Source organism: Chenopodium album, chromosome 6 (genome assembly GCF_948465745.1).
Source record: "Chenopodium album chromosome 6, dcCheAlbu1.1, whole genome shotgun sequence".
In the NCBI taxonomy this organism is placed as follows: domain Eukaryota; kingdom Viridiplantae; phylum Streptophyta; class Magnoliopsida; order Caryophyllales; family Amaranthaceae; genus Chenopodium; species Chenopodium album.
In genome coordinates, this window is record NC_137839.1 from 75784016 (window position 1) to 75804860 (window position 20845).

A 20845-nucleotide genomic window follows, 5' to 3' on the forward strand; every position below is an offset into this window, starting at 1 on the left:
AAGTTGCTGGAGGATATCATTTTTTTTTTTTTTTAAGGAAAAAAATAAATATCATAGTTAATGAGTGTGTTAATAAATTAATTTTATTTATTAAATTTTTTTGGTGTTTAGAGAGCCACAAGGGCAGAGGTGAGAATCAATCCCAAAATCTCTTGAAATCGGGAGAGAAGCTATAACCACTTGAGCTATCCCTCACTCTCAATAAATTAATTTTATGATATGGGTTCTTTAGTTTCTTGCACTTGATGAGGCTGTTGCAAACTTGCAATAGACCATCCCTTAGAAGTCTGATTCTATAGAAATTTATCTATGTTTTTTTTTTTTTTTTTTTTTTTTTTTTTTTTTTTTTGTGAAATCTATGTGAAAGGTGATATAGTATAAAACATATTTCTAGGTGTCTATGCCAGCGTATAAATCCTACCCCCAATTTCTTAAAATCTATTATTTTCGACCATTTTTTTAGTTTTAGTTTTTTTTTTTAAGTGTATTATAGTACAATTATTTGTTTTATGGGTTAATATTTGTGCGGGATCGAAAAAAAAGATTAATCATTCGATGGACTCCTTGTCGAAAACGGCGGTAAATCATACTGAAAGAAGGTAGGAAGAATATACGATTTGTAATATTGATATGAAAGAAGGTAGGAAGAATATACCATTTGTAACATCTAGCTATATTGAAAGATGTTCTTATTTAAAAAAAAAAAAAAAAAAAAAAGAAAAAAAAAATTGGGACCTATCATTTCTGATTTTGTCACGGCCTAATTATATAAACCGGGAAAAGGATCATTTGACCAAACTTCCATAGAGTGAGTTCAACTTTTTAAATGAAAAAAAAATCAGAGCTTAGGGTTTATCCACAAAATTGCAAAAATGTCGGATTTTCCGACGCCATTGATATCCAAAATTCTCTCAAGATTACCAGTCAAATCCCTTCTACGCTTCCGTTGCGTATCAAAATCATGGAAAACCCTAATCGACAGTCCATATTTCATCAAAATCCATCTCCAAAATTCCCAGAAAAACACCACCAATCATTCAATCATATTCCGACGTTGTTATCTCTATTCTGTTAAATTTCCTGCGCTTAATCGAGCCATTGTCATCAACCACCCATTGAAATGTGATCATTATGGTACTGAAATTGTGGGTTCTTGTAATGGATTGCTTTGTTTGTCGAATGGTGAAGAAGATGGTTTAGATGGTACAATTATATACAACCCGGCAACAAAGGAACACCGGCAATTGCCCGTTTCGCCTATCGAATTCCCCGATGATATCCTTCCTTTTGTTGATCGTTTAGTATATGGATTAGGGTATGATCATGTTCATGATGATTATAAATTGGTTAGGGTTATTCAATTCTATTGTGGAAACCCAGATTTTTTTGATAGTGAAATGAAGGTTTATAGCTTAAAGGATAATTCTTGGAGAAGGATTAAGGATTTTCCTAAGGAATATTATCTTTCATACAAAAGGGTTTGGGGGGTTTATGTTAATGGGTGTTTACATTGGGTGGTGACCAAGAACCCCGAATCGAATGGCTCTAAATTCATCGTGGCGTTCGATTTGGGTTCGGAGAAGGTTAGGTTTGTGCCGAAGCCTAAGGCATTGTGTGGTGAGTTAGAGTGTCATATTAATGTGGAAGTTTTCCGCGGGTGCTTGGGTTTGTTGTGCAATCATTTTTCTATTAGGAGTGATTTTTGGATTATGGAGCAGTATGGAGTGCAGAGTTCTTGGACAAAGTTGTTTTCGATTGATCAGCAGGGGAGTGTTTTGGGTTCGTTTGAGTATGTGAGGCCTATAGCTTGCTCGAAGGATGGTTCGAGTGTGTTGCTTGATAAAGACATGACTAGCTTGTTTTGGTACAATTTGAGACTAAAAGAGCCAAGAGAGTGAATGTTATTGATATGCCAGATTCAATCGAGGCGCAATTGATAGTGGAAAGCCTTGTTCCTCTGAAGAGGTATATGTAGCCACATTGATGTTTTGTGTAGCCTTTTATGTTTAGTTTGAATAATATATGTTGCTTGAGATTTATTAATTGCTTTTTATGTTTAATGCACGTTTATAATTTTATATTTATGTTTAATTGTCAGCTGACTAACTGACTTAGTCATGGTGTATTGTTGATAACTAATTGTCATTGAGATTGGTTTCAAATTTAGCAATATTAAGTAAGAGATTAGATGAATTTCCACAATTTCAATTGTTCCGAATTCTTTCTATTTGTGTAATAACTTAGGTCGTAGGAGTTTATATTGAAAAGTTATTATGTTATTATTGATTAATCTACAGCAGACCCATAAAATTTATGTTGACTCTGATACAAAGGTTGGTATAGTAGGATAGTTGGAAGTAGGGAATTATATGTGGCTTTGCATATTAAGTGTTCATCTTCTTGAAGTTAGCCCTTCACAGCTGTCTACTCTGGGCTATATCCAGCTTTCTATTTTATTTTAGGCGTCATTTAAAGTTTGCCAACACATTGCTGATAAAAGGTTTTTGTTTTTCATGAATGAATGTTTTCAGATACATTAGGCTGCACTATGGTAGTGTATTATCGGTTAAGGATATTAATAAAAAAAAACAGGAAATATTAGTTAAGGGACATAATAATAAACAGGAAATATGAGTCAAGGGACATACTTTCTATCATTCTTAGCTAATTGGTGTAGACATATCCATTGTTGATATATTAGAGGCCATGCTTGCTATACAAGTTGTTTTCTTGATGTTTGACGGGAAGTTAATTAAATTCCTTAAGCATTTATAGATTCAGTAGACAAAAGAAAAGTGTCTTCTTTCCGTTTTTTTTTAGTTTTTGTTTTGTTTTGTTTTTTGTTTTGGAAAACTACTATTTTCTGTTTGGTAGTGCTATTCTTTGGAAGCTCATCCTGACCACATGTTCATTTTAATGTCAAATGAACAATCCTGTTTCTAGTTTATTGGAGAAATAAAAGTGATTAATCGACCTGTGTTAAAAAAAAAAAAATTCAACCATCTTTTTTTTTTTTTTCTTCTTTTTCTTATTTCAGTTTATTTTCTTAGCTATATATACCTCAGTAATGATGCTGAAGCTTTGGTTTTATCAATTATTTAATTGATTTGTGACCTATGTCTATTACTATGTTGATGTGTTGCAGAAATGAGCAATCGGGGCAGGCCAATAGTCAGTTATCATCACTACCATTAACTTTGCTACTTGATATATTCTCTCGTCTTCCTGCGGAGACTCTTTTGCTGCTTACATATGTTTGCAAGGAATGGAATAATCTTATTAATGACCCCGAGTTTGCTAAAATGCATCTTAAAGATTCTGGAAAAAGAAATGACAACTTGTACTTCATTCTTAGAAGGGAGAAGCTATATCTGATTAATTTTCACCTGCTAAATAGAGCGGTACAGATAAATCATCCTGTAGTGTGCGCTAAAGGATGGACTGATGTCTTAGGGTCATGTAATGGTTTGCTCTGTTTATATAATGAAGATGAAGAGCTTGCTATCTGGAATCCATTAACTGGAAGGTGTCACAAAATACCCATTACGAAGCACCAGTCTACAAAGGGTTCCAATGTCTTCACCACTTTCATCCACGGATTTGGCTATGATTCTATTAATGATGATTACAAGGTTGTTAGGATCTTGGAGTTTTACTCATACAATAATCGGCATCATGAGTTTCATGACTATTTTGACGATTATATTTCTGATTCTGAAGCTGATACTTGTCCTGCCTCTGAAGTCCAAGTTTACAGTTTGAAAGCCAAATGCTGGAAAAGTATCAAATCTTTCCCTTTGAGCCTATGTTATCCTTGTTCAGGGGTCCTTGCAAATGGAGCATTACATTGGGTTGCAAATAAAAATCAGGATACGGATAGTGTTTATGAAAGTATTCTGTCCTTTGATCTTGGTTTAGAAGAATGCAGAGTAGTGCCACAACCTAATTATGATGACATATATTTCAAAAGGACTTTATGGGTATTAGGAGGCTCTCTTTGCATCATCTGCCAATACCCTAGACGTGGTGTTGATATATGGGTGATGAAGGATTATGAGATGAATACTTGGAGCAAGCTTATTTCCATTACTCAGCCAAAACCTATAAAGTCCTTTGAGTATATCAAGCCATTGGCGTATTCAAAGAATTGTACTGAAGTTCTACTAGATCTTGACTATAAAAAGCTTGTTTGGTATAACATGAAAAAAAAAGACAATCAGGCATGTCAATATCAGTGGCCTGCCGGAGTCATTTGATTCAGAGGTTTTTATTACAAGTCTTATTGATCCTAACAACCTGATTCCAAGGCAATCAAAACAATTAGGTCAATCCAGCTGTTCCTTTGCAACCTTTTCTAAGAAGTTGGTTTCTCATATCCTTTGCTACCTCCCTGTTAAGACCCTTCTGCAGGCTCAATATGTCAGCAAAACATGGTACAAGATCATTAATGACCCAGAGTTTATTAAGATGCAGCTTGAAGTGTCTAGCAATTCCAACAGTAGCTCGTTGCTCATTCTTAGTGGGGAAAAGCTTCTTTCTTTAGATTATCAACTGTTTGATAAAGCTGTTGAGATTAATCACCCAAGTGTTGGGAAATCAACTGATGTTGTTGGCTCTTCGAATGGATTGATCTGCTTATATAAGGATGGAGATATTGGTTTAGTGAATCCATGGACTGGAAAATATGAGAGCTTACCTTCTTCTAACTTTCAGTTCCATGCTTCTAGCACCTCACAGTGTTGGTTGATTCATGGATTTGGCTATGATCCCAGTAGCGATGACTACAAAGTAGTCTGTATTTTGCAGCTGCACAATAGTTTGAGTGGTGGTAGTGTTCACTCTGAAATTCAAGCTTATAGCCTGAGAACCAAGTGTTGGGGAAAGATTAAACAGTTTCCATACATCATTTGTCATCCATGCTCAGGTGTTCTTGCTAGTGGCGCGTTGCACTGGGTGGCACATGAAAATCCTGAATTGTTCAGCAGCTCAAAATTGCTTATAGCTTTTGATATTGGGTCTGAGAAATGCAGGGTGGTGACACAGCCAAGTTATGTTGATACAGATTTTCACATGAGTTTGGGATCATTAAAAGGGTGTCTTAGCTTGCTATGTCATTACCCTCGACAAAGTGTAGACATCTGGGTAATTACTGAATATGGAACAGAGTCATGGACAAAACTTTTCACCATCTCACAGCCAAAAATAATCAAACACTTTAAGTACCTGAAGCCGTTGGGATATTCAAACAACGGGGCTGAAGTTCTGTTGGAACAAGATAATGAAAAGCTTCTCTGGTTCAACTTGGTGAAAAAGAAAGTCAGATACCTCAATGTCCGAGGTCTACCAAAGTCTTTTGAGACAGTGATGTGCTCTGGAAGTCTTGTTCAGATTGGCAACCCTCCTAGAATTTTCCATGAGAAGCATGAGCAAGCACTGAGCAAATCTCAGAATGGCAAGGGTAAAGTGAGGTACAATTCAATCATCTCCCTGCTTTAGAAACTCTGAATTTATGCGTCCATCTTATAATCAAATGTAAATCCTCCTGTACCCCTTTTCATTGAAATATGATTATGTTGGTTTTTTTCAGGAAAAATGTGGATGGATTTTTATCCAAGGGATTCAAGTTGAAGCTTTGAAAAAAGGGGATACTAAGGTTAGAGTTTTATTTCGGTCCTCTATTAAAGAAAATAAGTTTTACTTTGCTCTTCATCGTCTCAAATTACTGTTATCCAATCTTGCTTCTGTTATGTCTTTGATATTACATTCCTTGATGTCCAGTTAATCGCGCCTTGTGCATGATTCTGTTTTCTGTTGTTCTGCAGGATTGCTGCTCAATTCAAAAAGTTTTCTGAAGAATTGGAAGGAATGAACAATATGTTCTCTGAAAAATAAAACTAATCCAATCTTTTTACTTTTTAGGTTTTGAACAAGAACTTTGTTAAATAAGTAGACTTCCAAACTAGGTTGCATTGAACTTTTCATCTGTGATGTGTATGTGCTATGTCATCTTTTGTTTTGCTTGATGGCTAGTTAAACACTTGCTTTTTATTGATTCTTAAGAGTAATTTAGGTTATTATGTCTTATGCTCATGTGATTTCTCGTTCTTTGGTTGATTAATTTTCTGATTTTAAAAAACAAATTTGCATCGTGTCTTGCTGCCTTGCTAAATTGCTGCACCTGTTTGTTTGAATGAAAGGCACAAATGTCTATATGTAGCCCTAAGGGCTATATATAAGCATTAAATATACTCTTAAAAATTGTATAAAATTAGAAATTCATGACAAAAACACGCGTAAATCAGTGTTATTAGTGTTTATATTTTGATGATTTCTTAACTTTTTACGATTTTTAAGTGTAAATTTAATGCTTATATGTAGCCCTAAGGGCTATGTATAACATTTTCCATAAATAAAAAGAAGCTTATAAAAGTTAAAAGGGTATTGGGATTGGATGAGTTGGTTTGTATGTATGTAAAAAATAAAAAAATTAAAAAAATAAAAATAAAAATATTGTGATGAGTTAGTCGGGTGAAGTTCTGTATGGTATCTGATGAATTGTAGACAAGTTCAGATTGAGCCGTTCTAGGTTTAGGTTGAGTTAAGAGTTAAGACTTAAGAGTGGATCAAAATTTGATTTATGTCATATTGACTACATCTTCTAATTGATTATAAGTCGTAACACTGTGTAAATATGAAATTCGTTTATTAGTATCAAGTCCATAATGAATTTGGTTGATTTAGGTCAACTCAATTACCTCATTAGTTGAATTTTGGTTTTGTAATTACTGTAAATGAGCTGAGTCAATTGCATGTTAGATTGGGTTTTATTCTAAACAAAGTATCTCAAATACTCTTGTCTCAAATCATATGATGTTATGATTGGATAATTTTATAGATCCTTTTTGGATGACTAACTATATATGGGTTTAATTGGATCATGATTTACTTTAGACAAGGACAGTTTTCTTAAAATAGTCTTTTTTTTTTTTTTTTTTTTTTTTTTTTTTTTTGTTTTGTTCTATTATCGCACAATTAAGATGAAATGATTTAGCCAGCCCAGCTCCGCAAGTCATCGCTTGAGAATAGAGGTGAGAGGTAACTAGGTAAGGGGATTCCCCTACTCTCAAACATTTTGTAGTTGGTGTCTTGGTGTGACCTCAAAGTCACAAGGTGAGTTCTCCACCAACTTCAAAATAAAAATTATAATGACTAATACTTTGTACTAATTAAATGATAGTATAACGTAACTCTAGAATGACTTAAAAGTTAAAACCGAGTTGTAAACTTTGTCCAACATTTGCATTGAACTCAATTCTAACATTGCTCTTATTGGTTAGATGTTCACAAATCTCATTCTTGAACTTAAATATTACAATTCTAAGATCAGATTCGTAAGTTCTTCATATAACCCCAAATCAAGCTCTCGACTTGATGATGAATACTTCGGAACTCTTATATTCGTCATTCAATTGATAATTTTAGGCATTTAGGAAATATGTAAAGAGTACTCCGTATAATTTTCTAAAATTTACAATTTAAAAATTATGTGAGTATAAAATTATTTGAACTACTACGGGCTTGTTCTCATACGTTGAAATTCAGTTCAGTTCAGTTCAGCTCCTAATTTCTTTCTCTTATAAAATATTCAGTTCAGCTGAGTTCAGTAAATGAGAACAAGCCCTACGTAATACTCCGTATAATATTAAACTTGAGCAGTCGAGCTTGACTCACAAAAATAGAACCAAAATTAAACCAAACTTTAACCCAACCATTCCAAACCATTCATGAGAAGTTAAAATGAGAAATGAAGGCTCAGTCAAGTCACATTTGCACATTTACCCTAGCTAGAATCGCCCACATTTGCACCGTCTTCCTCACTCATCAAGTTACCAATTAACCACTCCGTACTATATCTGGTATTAATCTAATAATCTCTCCCCTTTTGATTATTTATTTCCATTATTCTTGATTTTTTTTTTAAAACCTAATTCTTGATTTTGTTTTATTGTTTCCTCTAATTAGCAGAAATGTGGTGAGTAATTAGACCATATTTATTTACTAATTAAAGATCTTATCTTTTGATGTATCAACCCATTTAACCAAGATTTTCCCCCCTTAAAGAGTTGATCTTTACTTAATCTATTACAGTATCAGAAATAATTTGTTTTACTTTGATATGATCAGATATAATTGTGCTTAAAGTTATTGTTTATTTAGTTGAATTGCTAGATAATTGCTATGCATTTCCTCTTTTCTTGCAGAATTATGGATTCTTATTGACTGTTTTGTTTTCGTTTAAATTTTGAATGTTTGCCTTCAAAGAATGAATGGTGGGATGAATTGAAATTCGAGTGTTAGGGTTTTAGAGATGTTTGGTGCATTTACTATGTTATTACTCAATGCAATATTGACTAGGGTTTTCGAGTTTTTGGATTTCCGCATTTTCGGGTTTTTGAGATGTTTGGTTATGTATGATGTTATCAGATTGATTGGAAATTTTACAATTTGATGTAATGCTTATTCTTCCAGTTAAGCTTTTGCTTTGCTGGGTGAAGCTCTGCATTTTCGGGTTTTAATTGCCATCTGATTGTTTAGAAATTTAACATTATATTATCTTAGGCTGTATTTGCTTATTTTTCAGTTAAGCTCTTGCTTTGGTGGGTGAAGTTAACTGAAAATTATGGATCTTCCATTGATATTGATCATGGATATACTGTCTAGACTTCCAGTCAAGTCTCTTTTATGCTATCGTTGTGTATCTAAATCATGGAAGTATTTAATCGACGACCCTTATTTCATCAAGCTCCATCTGCAGTACTCCTTGGAAAATACCACTAATCTTGCCTTGATCATAAGAGCCGGTTATCTTTACTCGGCACACTTCCCTGGACTCAATGAGGCTATTGTGATAGACCATCCTTTGAAATGTGGAGATATTGGAACTGAGGTTTTGGGTTCTTGCAATGGGCTACTGTGTTTGTCAAATGGGGAAAGACATGGTAAAAATGGTACAATTATCTATAATCCAGTAACCAGAAAGTCCCGGGAAGTGCCTGCTTCGAAACTTAAAATCCCCTATGGATATGAGTACGTGATATATGGCTTTGGTTATGACCTTGTTAATGATGATTATAAGGTGGTTAGGGTTATTCAGTATTCTACGGAGCATCCTGACTTTTATGATAGTGAAGTCAAGGTTTTTAGTTTGAAGGCAAACTCTTGGAGAAGGATTCAGGACTTTCCTCGGGAATATTACCTTTCTTACAAAAGGGGATGGGGGGTTTATGTCAGTGGCTGTTTACATTGGATGGTAACCTTGAAGCCTGACTCAAATGGGTCCAAATTGATTGTTGCATTTGATCTAAGTTCGGAAGTTTGTAAGGATGTGTTACTTCCTAAGATTTCAGCTGGTGAAGTTCATTTGACTGTCGAAGTCTTGGGTCAGTGCTTATGTCTCCTAGTCAATTATCCTTCCATTCGGAGTGAAGTGTGGGTCTTGAAAGAGTATGGTGTAGTGGAATCTTGGTCTAAGTTGTTCACAGTTTCACAGCCAGATAGTATTGGACCTTTTGAATATGTGAGGCCTATTGCTTACTCAAAGGACAGTTCTAAAGTGCTCCTTGAACAAGACCTACAAAAGTTTATTTGGTATGATGTGGAAAGGCAAAGTGCTGCAGATGTGAAAATCCCTGGTATGCCATCACATCCAGGAGCAACAATGTTGGTTGAAAGCCTTGTACTTGGTAGTCGTAAGACACACATGAAAAAGCGGTATAGATATTACTCTCCTTTTTCTTTTGCTTGCATGTATGTTGTTTAGAGTCCTGTTTCTATTGAATGTGTGTGTATGAGGCCCGGTGTGGGCACATATATTCTCTTCTGTTGAATATATGTTAGTTGTAGGTTATTCCAATATATGTGTTAGTTTTCTATCAAGGTGCCATTAAATGTCTTTAATTCTATCCTATTAGCATGTAATATTAGTAGTATCAAGATGTTTCATTTCAATAAAACGAATAAAATTTCAAGCTTGAGGTAGGTGATCTTTTGAAACCATGTTTTGTTAGATGGACAGTCCTATAGTCTTCAAGTCCTTAGGGGCATGGTTTTTTTCCTCCTTATTAATAAGGTAATAGTAATGAAACATTCAGTTGAGGCTTAATTTATTCACCCAAGTCTCGTTTGTGTAGAAATTTGATCATGAAAACATTTCTTATTAATTGTTCCTTGTAAAATTCCTTTAATTAAGCAAGTAGTCTAAGCAGGAACTTTTCTTATGCTTTAGCTAAGTTACATAACCAATAAGTTCATCCACATAAATTTCTTACTCTATGTTTTCATTGCAAACTCTTTTATGCAATTCTTGGAAGAATTTTTTTATGCTTTAACAAATTTTTCATGGTGCCCTCTGCACACCAAGAAGGCAAGAACATATATATCACCTATTCTGGTTTTTTTTTTTTTTTCCTCAATGACATAGGAAGTGTGAAATTATGAAAGTATTGTGTGTGTTGAACACCTACTTTTTGTTTTTGTGAATTCTCCGGGAAATACTCACTACCTTCGTTTTTTTTAGTTGACACGTTTTGACTTTAGCACTATTCATACACTCCCCTTTATCATGTTTTGTGCTCTATACATAATGAAAAATATTAACATGTAGGATTTTGTTAGATTCGTCATAGTATATAAATTCAAAATATCAACTTTTCATAATTTTTGCTTATCGGTAATCAACGATATTAATGGTTGAATTTGTTCATTGTTAAATGTGATTAAGAAATGTGTCAACTAAAAAGAAACGGAGGAAATAGTAAGGTGATACCATTTCTTTAATGCATACTTTTCTAACTTTGCTGCCTTTTCTTTCTCGGCATAACATATTCGTACAAGTCATATCTTTTAATCCTGTTAAATTTTCAAGATTCTGAATTTTTTTGGTGCTTCATTCAATATCTTGTTTTTGCAATATGTAGTAAAGGGAGAGAGCAACTAAGGAGTGTTAACATTGCTGGCCTGCCAAATTCGTCTGAGAAAGTCTGAAATTCTTGAGATGGATCAGCAAGCAATTTGTGGAAAGTATTATCAGAGAAAGAAGGGTAGAAGTAAGATCCTAAATCTTGATGTGTTTGTTTCTTTTCACAATTGCTGATTTTATTTATCTTCTCTTCACTATGCATGTGTACTTGCTTTATCCATTATGTACCTTTTTTTTTTCTTCTTTTCATCTAAATGTGTATGAGATATCACTAGTCGTTGTTGGTCTTTAGTCGAGTTTCCTTTCCAAGCACTTTAAACAAAGGTTTGTGAAAGTTCTTTGTCTTCCTAGCTTGTCTATTTATTTATTTTTCCAAATTACTTGTGTTGAAATATGAAGAAATTGAATTTATTTTTTATGCAGGCTTGATTTGATGCCGAAGAAAAATATTAAATCTGGAAACATTCCTGATAAGCTACTTTCTTTGATATGAGATCATATATATTTACAAATTAAAGATCTTATCTTTTGATGTATCAATCCCCCCCCCCCCCTAAAGATTTGATCTTTACTTACTCTATTATTAGAAATACTACGTAATTTGCTTTCCTTTGATATGATCAGATCAGATATAGTTATGCTTAAATTGTCCTACAAGTTTTGATACTAGTAAGTTGTTGTTTATTTAGTTGAATTGCTTGCTAATTGCTATGCATTTCCTCTTTTCTTGCGAAATTGCAGATTCGTATTGACTATTGTGTTGTGGTTAATCTTCGTTTTTTAATAGTTGCAACACACACTTCTTTACGGTATTTAAGAAGTGTAGGGTTCACATTATATAATACACTTTAAAATGAGGTATACGGAGAAAGTATATTATTATGTAACATGATAAGAGTATTAAAGTATCACCAATGACCAAACTTCGGGGTTGACAAACATACTTGTTGCAACTACTTAAAGAGCGAGAGATAATGGAGAATATACATAAAAAGTAATACAGCAGCTCATAATAAAGAATTTGACATACAAGCTAGATTCAAAAGAGGTAGTTCGTTTTTATTTTAAATTTATGATCGAAAACTCAAATTTCTAAATGATTACAAGATCTTGGGCTAAATCCCAAAAAATCTGTAACCGAAAAATTGATATTGGCGAAGACCACATTTCTACTTATAACATTTATTTCTCACATAATAGAGAGAAGTAGGAAAATTTAGGGACGGAGGGAGAAAACAACTAAATTAAAAGTGAGTAAACAAAATTCCATAGTAGTAATATTCTTTGTCTTTGTTTCTCTCTTTATTTTCGTATTCCTCCACGCGACATTGCTCTGTTAGGCTTTCGCCTAACCAAAAATTCTGTTATTTCAACTACATCAAATGATCTTTCAAATTGGTCAAGGATAGTGATAATTATATTACAGTCATGGTAGTTACATTTTGAGTTACATTTTAAATATAATGAAAGTGGAAATATATACCTGTAAAAGTTTTAGACATACATCATCCTGCCGCCTTATGTAGAAATAGTTTATAATACACAACAAAAAATCGAACTGACTAATCCAAAGGCAAAGGACCATGAAACTCTTAATCCTTTACCAAGTTGACCTATAGATCTATCGTAGCTACAAATCAAAGTTACACAAACGAAATAACCCTAACCTTAATTAGATCCAACTCGGATAATGGATCCAGCCCGATCCAAGCCCAAATTTTTACACAAATTTGCCACCTCTAAATATAAGAATATGATGTTTCAAAAACAAACAAACAAACAAACAAACAAAAAAAAAAAAAAAAAAAAAAACTAAGAATTTGTTGAGAAGTCATCACAAGATGTGATATGACTAGGACATATGTGAGCAAATCAAAATCTTGAAATTATGTGGAAGGAAATAATTTTTACACAAATTTATGATTTGGTTCACACATACTACAATATCATGATGATTCCATATCGCAAATGTAACAATTAAGAATATCGTGATTACATCCACCTCACAAGTTTACTTAGCTATAAATACATAATAAATACAAGGTTTTTTGTTTTTTCTATACCATGCATCACACAATATTTATTTTAAGGGTTTTTGCTACCAAATGTTTGAGTAAAGTGAGGTGAGAGCAATGGATGAAGAAGAGAAAGAAGGAAAAACCTTGTATCTGATGCTCTTAGTATCGATTATGCATCAAATCAGTATATTACCTGAAAATTACTTCATTTCTTTAAATTGCTTCTTCATTTGAGTGTGCCCGAATTTCTCTAAATCAGGTACTCTATTATATCCCACAAAGTTATTAAGTTTTCTCTATAGAGTGAATGATTTTCTTTGTGTTGTACAATCTAAGAGTAGAGATTAGGGATTAAAGTCTTAAACATAAGCCCGTATGCTATACACGATGTTAGGCTTAACAAAGAGGGCGCAGTGGAGCTGTGTAGACTGCTATATATGTACATTTTAGTGAATGTGTTCCTATTTTTTATTTTTTAAATACATATTCATGATTGATTTATCACGTACAACTATATTAATTATATATGTGTGTGAATGCAGGATGCAAATTACATGGATATCAAGAGTTTGTTGGATTTAACTTGTCAGTGTGTTGCTGATTTCAACATTAAGAATGATTTCACAGCCGAAGAAGATGAAGAAGAAGTAGTTCAATGCACTACAAAAATAAAAGCTTTTTAGCAACTAAGTTTGGCAACAGATTTTTAGTACGTTGCTAAATAGCAACAAATCTAAATTTTTTCATTGCCTAATTAAAAGCGACATTTTATGCTTTAGTTTTTTAATAAACAATGGCTACATGTTTTTGATTTGTTGCTTTTTAAAACAAATTGTCTCTCTAGTTGTTACTAGATGACATCATATTTTTCTCTTGTTGCCAAATAGTAACAAACTATGACAACAAATATTTTATTTGTATTTATTTAGAAACAAACAAAGGCAATGAATTTTTGAATTGTTTCCATTAGAAACAAGTATTCTAAATTATTGTTGCTAATTGATAACGTATTATTTTATTTGTTGCCATTGGAAACGAGTTGTGATACATATTGTTGTTAATTTATATGTAGGCCACTTTTTGATATAATGTATAAAATAATTTTTTGCTATAATGACATCAAATAGAGACGGATTTCAATTTCGTCTCTAATTTAGAGACAGATTTTTGATTTTGTCCCTAATTTAGAGACAAAATTTTCAATTTCGTCTCTAATATTTCGTTCACTTATTATAAATTATATGCATAGAAGTAAACAAATAGTACTTGGTATAGTTGGTAAGAGATTCACCATGTGACTTTGAGGTCACAAGTTCGACTCCTACCAAATGCGATTCTTGAGACTGGGGATTCAAATAGCCTTACATGCAAAGTCGAGCCGAGTTGACCTAACCTAAGTGAGATTTCAGATTGGTAAAGGCCAAGATCGGGTTGAACCGAATTGCTAATAGGGATTGGGTTTTTGTCTCGTAGTGTTGATAGCAACCAATATTTATGATTTGTTGCTATTTTTATGAACCAATTTTAATAATTTGTTGCTATTTTTAGGAACCAATATTAATAATTTGTTGCTATTTTAGGAACTAACATTAATCATTTGTTGCTAATTTTAGCAACGACCAATGGTAATCTGTTGCCAAAGTTGGCAACGAATGCACCAAAAACAGCAACAATCATGGAAACTATATTTAAATTGATGCAATATTGCAACAAATTGCTTTGCAACTTGTATCCAAAATCCCATGGCAACAAGCCTTTTAGCAACAACAAATTTTTGTTTCCAACCCGTTGCTAAATAGAGTTGGCAACGGATTTTTGGTGAATAGCAACAAATTTTGGTTGATGCTATATTGATTTTTTTTTTTTTTTGTAGTAATGGGCTTTTGAGTAAACTGAATTAGCAATGGATAGGACTAAACTGTTTATAACAACTCTACCATTTACCGGTCTGAATAAGGAGAGCAGTAAGGATAATTAGCAGTCTTATTAATTGTACTTAATTTATTTATTTTTGGAAAAAAAAAAGGAGGGTAGGGTATTTAATCCACGCACCTAATGAAGGAGTATTTATTGATCCATAAACAATAGTGTACCTAAAAAGGTTCCATGGCTGGTTTACCGTATTAAATTGGGCAATCTAAATAAGGAGGAGGAGAATTATTCGAGTCAGATACAAGGTCCAACGAGGTTGCATACTAAAACTAATTGATGATAGTAGGAGCTATTCCTCTTCTTCAAAAATGGAACCATCTCTCCCCTGTCTTCAATATGAGACACTTATGAGAGGGACGCCAGAGACTAAAATGGATTTTAAAATAGGTGGCCTAGAAATTATGATGCTTATTTAGTAATGCATGTCTTTGATTCAAGGTGGTACATGCCTTTAGACTTTAGATTCCGTACAAAGGATCAGTTGATCTTGAATGTCCAATTTATGTAATAGACCAGTCTTGGAAAATTGTGGTGATGAATGTTAATTAGTAACTGTTTGGCCTAGTTTCTACAAGTGTTTCTTTATCTAAGAAATAGAAACTGGGCCAAACAAGGGTTTTTTAAGAAACAAAAACACTTTCTCAAGAAGCCCAAAATAACTTCTAGAGTGGGAAAAATAAGAAGCACCAATTTTGAGCTTCTCTATATCAGTTTCTCGGGGAGCTGATTTCCCATTTAATGAAACTTTTTTTTGGACAAAAATATCCTTAACATTTTACAAAAAGACCTCTAATATCCCATTATAAAAAAGAAACCCCCCTTCTCTCTCTCTTCACCTCTCATAAACACTGAGCAGCTCTTTCTCTCTCCAAAAACACGAAACGCTCAACCCTCAAGGCCAAACGAAGACGGCGTCCGACGACATGCAATCCGGTCCTCCTAGACCACCGGCGCCACCATTTCGTCCACCCAAGAGGACACAACCAAGCAATAATAAGGTAATGTTTTTTTACTTATTAAAATTTTCTCTTTTGTGGGTAGAACCCTAATTTCTTTGCATTGATTTTGAAATAGGAGAAAGCTATAGATCTCAGTGGTTCTCCTCATCCAAATCATCCCAATACTTCACGAACAAGAAGTTCTGCCAATGAGGTTAGTGAATTGGTCCAGAATATAGATCTTGAAAATTTCATTTTTGATTCAATTTAGCAAAATACTAACCGTTTACACAAATTCAATTTCTGGGTATTCTTAGAATTTAAAGACTGGGTAAATGATACCTGTGTTAGGACAATGCCATGAAATTAATGTTAAATATAGTATGGTTATAAGTTTAATGTGGTTTAGGCGGAATAGCAGTCGAAACTAAAAACAATGTCATCTGTAAGGGCTGAGCTTGTTAATCTCATACGCAGTAATGAAAAATTAGAACTCGGAAGCTTTTCTTTCATATATGTTACATTGAAGTTATTTGTAATCGTAGTGGGTTCGATATAGTTGTTGTCTAGTACAGCATTAGAGCCCAGAAATATGCAAAGTCATTAAGCTAGAGATAGGAAGTTGTTTGCTAGGCTGCTTGTTCTGGGGCATAAGGGGGTGTCAGATTGACAGTTGGGGACAATATTAGAACTATGGTCTTTATTAATTGGTAAAGTTAGGAAATGTGTCTACTTTTTTAGAACATCCTAAATTCCTAATATTGTATTATAATTGACTATTGTTTTTTGACAAAGGGATTGCTGAGTACCTCGATATTGTGTGCCTTGTTGCTATATCAGAGTAAATAAATAAATAAGGCCTCCTTGAGAGTCTTGACTTTGATATTATAAGTTGTTAAGATGAATTATCGATTTCTTTCTCTTTTAACCATTACAAGCTATGCAGTACCTGTTATACCTCTACATATATGGATGTGGTTTATTATATGCCACTGATAGCTGTGCAGTGCAAATTTTGGACAGTTGGCCACTTGGCCATATAATTGGACGTTTATCTCGTTCTAATTGAAAGTTATATTTAAGGGCTATAGTCATGGGTATTTCTGATCTATGTTGACAATGGTGTAGTATATGTACGTAGTTGGATGTTTATTTAGTATATTCATTGCTTGTGTTGGTATCAAATTTACTTGCTTATATCCGGACAAGGTGATAGTGGAATGGTTGAAATATATTTTTGAGGTATTGAGGTTATGATGTCATAGTATCATATTCTTTGTAAGAACTTATAGACAGGGAACCATTACCTAACCTTTCTTAAAGGTGAGTAATAAAGTTTGGCTATACATTATGCATCAACAAATTAATGAACATGTTATGAATGGGCTATATATATATATATATATATATATATATATATATATATATATATATATATATATATATATATATATATATATATATATATATATATATATATATATATATATATATATATATATATATATATATATATATTAGGGAATGAAATGCATGTTGGATTTAAAGAGTACTCGGCTTGTATGTTGTAAGGTTTGTCAATATAATGCTGGTAGAATTTATAAAGCGTGACCTTGGGAGGCAGATTACATTATTATGTTGTGTGTATGGTTGGTGAAGCTTATGCGTAATGCACAACGTTTCATGGCTTTGTTTGTCTTTAGATTAACGAACAAGTAAAGAGGTCAAAAGCAACTTGGTCTGATGAAACAACTAAGATTTTTTGTGAGGTTTATGCTGAAGAGGTCCATGCAGGGAATAGACCACACACTCATTTTAGCAAAATTGGTTGGAATAATGTGGTTATAAAGTTCCAACAAAGGTCTGGTAAAAAGTATGACCAGAAGCAATTAAAAAACAAGTGGGATAAGTTAAAAACGGAGTACGCTACATGGAAGAATCTCGTAGAAAAGGAGACAGGGTTAGGATGGGATCATGAGAAAAATACAATTGTTGCATCCAATCAGTGGTGGGCACTCCAAGAACAGGTGAGCATAACAATAATCTGATTTGTACATTGCCTTTTTTCAAGTAGTTAGTTTTAACTAATTACATTTATTTATTTGTATAGGCCAATCCGAGTGTTGCTAAATTTCGTGAAGCTGGAATCCAAAATTTAACAGAGTTAGAGATCATGTTTGCTAAAATAATTGTTTCTGCTACAACTTCATGGAACCCTTATTCACAAGATGATATTGAAATAGAAGACTTGACTACCATAGGAAACGAAGAGATAGAAGATGAGGAACAAGTTGACATTACTATGGATGGTAGTATCAATGAAACAGTATCTCAACAGCTTGAAAGTGAAAGCATTGACAAGACCAAAGTCAATACAACATCGGAAGAAAAAGGAAAAAAAACACAAAAAGGAAATAAATCTAAAGTTAGCACAGCTAAGCTCATGCAAAATGAGCTAAAACGTATTGTTGGTGCGATGGAGAATTTCTCTCAATCTAGTGCTACTGTAACTTCAAAAAGAACTGATCTTCCTGGTTGTAGCATTGGAGAGTGTCTAACATTGCTAGCTACAACACCAGGGGTTGAAATAGGAAGTGAACTTTATATGTTAGGAACTCGTTTATTTGTCAAACGAGAATATAGAGAGATGTTTGTTGGTATTCCTGATGAAAATATACGGAGTTGTTGGCTTGAGCAAGAATTGAAAAGGGAGAAAAAAGCTTCTCAACGTTAATTATTTTTTTATTTGTTATGAAACATTGTATTTATGCTTTGATTGCTACTTTTTTTAATTACCTTGTTGTAACAGACCAACTTTCTTATTTATGTCAGTTATTTTAATTTTCTTAGTATTTGTTATATATTATTATCATTATACTTTCTCATATAATATTAGCTTTTTATTGTTGCTTCGTTATATAAGGTTTACTTTAAAGTATACAATTTTAATTGGTTCCTTGTTTTTTTTAATCAGGTTAGTTCAAATGGAAGTGCTTATGATGATGTAATTGATGAATCCTCCGAAGAAGAAGAAGACGATGAAGATTTATTACTTCAAGAACAACTGAGGGGTAAACAAATGATGTTATATGCCGCCACAGGGGTAACGATACTTACCAAATACTATCTTAAATATTTAATTAAACAGCCTACTAGGATTTCGTTATGTTCTGGATGGCAATGGTTGCAAGAGGTTTTATCTACATCGGGTGAAAGTTATAGGATATTAAGAATGGAACCCCATGTGTTTTATAGTCTTGCTAAATTATTAATGGATAAATATGGATTAAAGTCAACTAGGACCATGCCTGCTGAAGAAGCACTCGGAATATTCGTATATTTATGTGCACAATTTCAATCTAATCGTAATATGCAAAATCGCTTTAAACATTCTTGTGAAACAATAAGTAGAAAATTCAATGAAGTTCTTGAAGCAATGACAAGATTTTCTAAAGATATTGTAAGATCTTCTGATCCAAACTTCAAGGAGGTTCCAACTAAGATACGAAATAATTATAAATATTGGCCACATTTCAAGGATTGTATTGGTGCCATTGACGGAACTCATATTCCATGTGTTGTTTCGGAGGAGGATAAAATCCCTTACATTGGGCGCAAAGGTAACCCTACTCAAAATGTTTTAGGAATTTGTGACTTCGACATGTTATTTACATATTTTGTTGCTGGGTGGCCGGGATCTGTTCATGATAATCGAATCTTAAAAGATGCAATGGAAGACCGCAAGAAATATTTCCCTTATCCACCCGAAGGTATATATTTATGAATTATATATTATACTATCTTCTTTACCATTATTATACTATGTTGTCATTATCTAATATTGTACAATGTACAGGAAAATATTATGTTGTTGACGCGGGTTATCCGAATATGAAAGGATTTATGGCTCCTTTTAAAGGCGAACGATACCATGTTCCTGATTTTCGTCGTTCAACACAACCTCCAAATGGTTTCTACGAGGTCTTTAATTATTCACATTCGTCATTGAGAAACGTTATAGAGAGAACATTTGGTGTCTGGAAAAAAAGATGGAGGATATTATCAATTATGCCCAGCTTTTCGTTGGAAACTCAAAAGAAACTTGTTGCAGCTACTATGGCTATGCATAACTATATAAGAAGACACGCACTTGAAGATTTGGAATTTGATAAATGTGATGCAGATCCTTATTACATACCTGAAGTTGAAGGGGATGAGGATATTGGAGGCAACCCGGTAACTACTCTTGAAGAACATGATGGATCAATGGATGATTTTAGTATGGAGTCTATTCGCTACAATATTGCAACTTCTCTAATGAGTCGTGGATTGTAACATTATTGGATCTTTTATTAGGAATAATAATAGCAGACATTTTGGATATGAATTTTTTATATTTTGACAAAAAAATCTAAGTATTTAGACTTATGAATTGTTCAATATTTTAAATTAAATTTAATCTTACAAGCTATTATAAACAATTTGCTATTAAAAAACAAAAAAAAACTATTATTAACAAAAAAAAACCTATTATTAACAACAATGTACAAGAAATTAATACTAATTTATTCTCCCAAATAATTTTTTTAAAAAAAAAAACTAATATGGGCCAAACAGGGTAAAATAGTTTCTCAATCTAAGAATCACTTCTGATTTGTGATGGGCCAAACAAATCTATTTCTTACAACTGTTTCTCTAGGAATAGTTTCTGGAAAACTACTTCTGGGAAACAGAAGTTGTCTTTCAAAAGCTTGGCCAAACAAACCCTTAGTTAAAAAAGAATGTTAACCACAAATTATATCTTTTTACATGGAAGCACCACATCATGTATGTACGTGTATGATATTCACAGTATGTTTGCTGTCTCTTATAATTTTTGATTGGTTTTCAATTTTTGATTTTTTCTTTTTTTGGTTTTTAGAGAGCCACAAGGGCGGGGAATGAGAATCGATCCCAAGATCTCTTTAAATCGGGAAGGG

General features: G+C 33.1%; 4 protein-coding genes and 1 long non-coding RNA gene across 5 annotated transcripts; all 5 read left to right on the plus strand.

The window, feature by feature from the left end:
* Window positions 1–872: 872 nt before the first annotated feature.
* On the plus strand, window positions 873–1898 carry LOC145637273 (F-box protein CPR1-like). Its single transcript, XM_081688742.1, has one exon. It carries the CDS (start codon window positions 873–875, stop codon window positions 1896–1898), a length of 1026 nt encoding a protein of 341 aa, XP_081544868.1.
* Window positions 1769–4259, plus strand: LOC145635323 (F-box protein CPR1-like). The gene is made up of 2 exons (XM_081686604.1): window positions 1769–1965; window positions 3146–4259. The coding sequence occupies exons 1-2, from the start codon at window positions 1910–1912 to the stop codon at window positions 4254–4256; spliced, it is 1167 nt and encodes a 388-aa protein (XP_081542730.1). The 5' UTR covers window positions 1769–1909; the 3' UTR covers window positions 4257–4259.
* On the plus strand, window positions 4259–6008 carry LOC145635324 (F-box protein CPR1-like). Its single transcript, XM_081686605.1, has 3 exons — window positions 4259–5468; window positions 5588–5653; window positions 5823–6008. Exons 1-2 carry the CDS (start codon window positions 4468–4470, stop codon window positions 5634–5636), a joined length of 1050 nt encoding a protein of 349 aa, XP_081542731.1. The 5' UTR covers window positions 4259–4467; the 3' UTR covers window positions 5637–5653; window positions 5823–6008.
* A 1670-nt stretch (window positions 6009–7678) lies between these two features.
* On the plus strand, window positions 7679–11623 carry LOC145635326 (F-box protein CPR1-like). Its single transcript, XM_081686606.1, has 4 exons — window positions 7679–7916; window positions 8642–9771; window positions 10977–11105; window positions 11402–11623. Exons 2-3 carry the CDS (start codon window positions 8681–8683, stop codon window positions 11041–11043), a joined length of 1158 nt encoding a protein of 385 aa, XP_081542732.1. The 5' UTR covers window positions 7679–7916; window positions 8642–8680; the 3' UTR covers window positions 11044–11105; window positions 11402–11623.
* A 3848-nt stretch (window positions 11624–15471) lies between these two features.
* Window positions 15472–17616, plus strand: LOC145635327 (uncharacterized). Its single transcript, XR_014113834.1, has 3 exons — window positions 15472–15926; window positions 16003–16080; window positions 17570–17616. It is a non-coding gene; the product is annotated as an uncharacterized LOC145635327 (long non-coding RNA).
* The last annotated feature ends 3229 nt before the right edge of the window (window positions 17617–20845 follow it).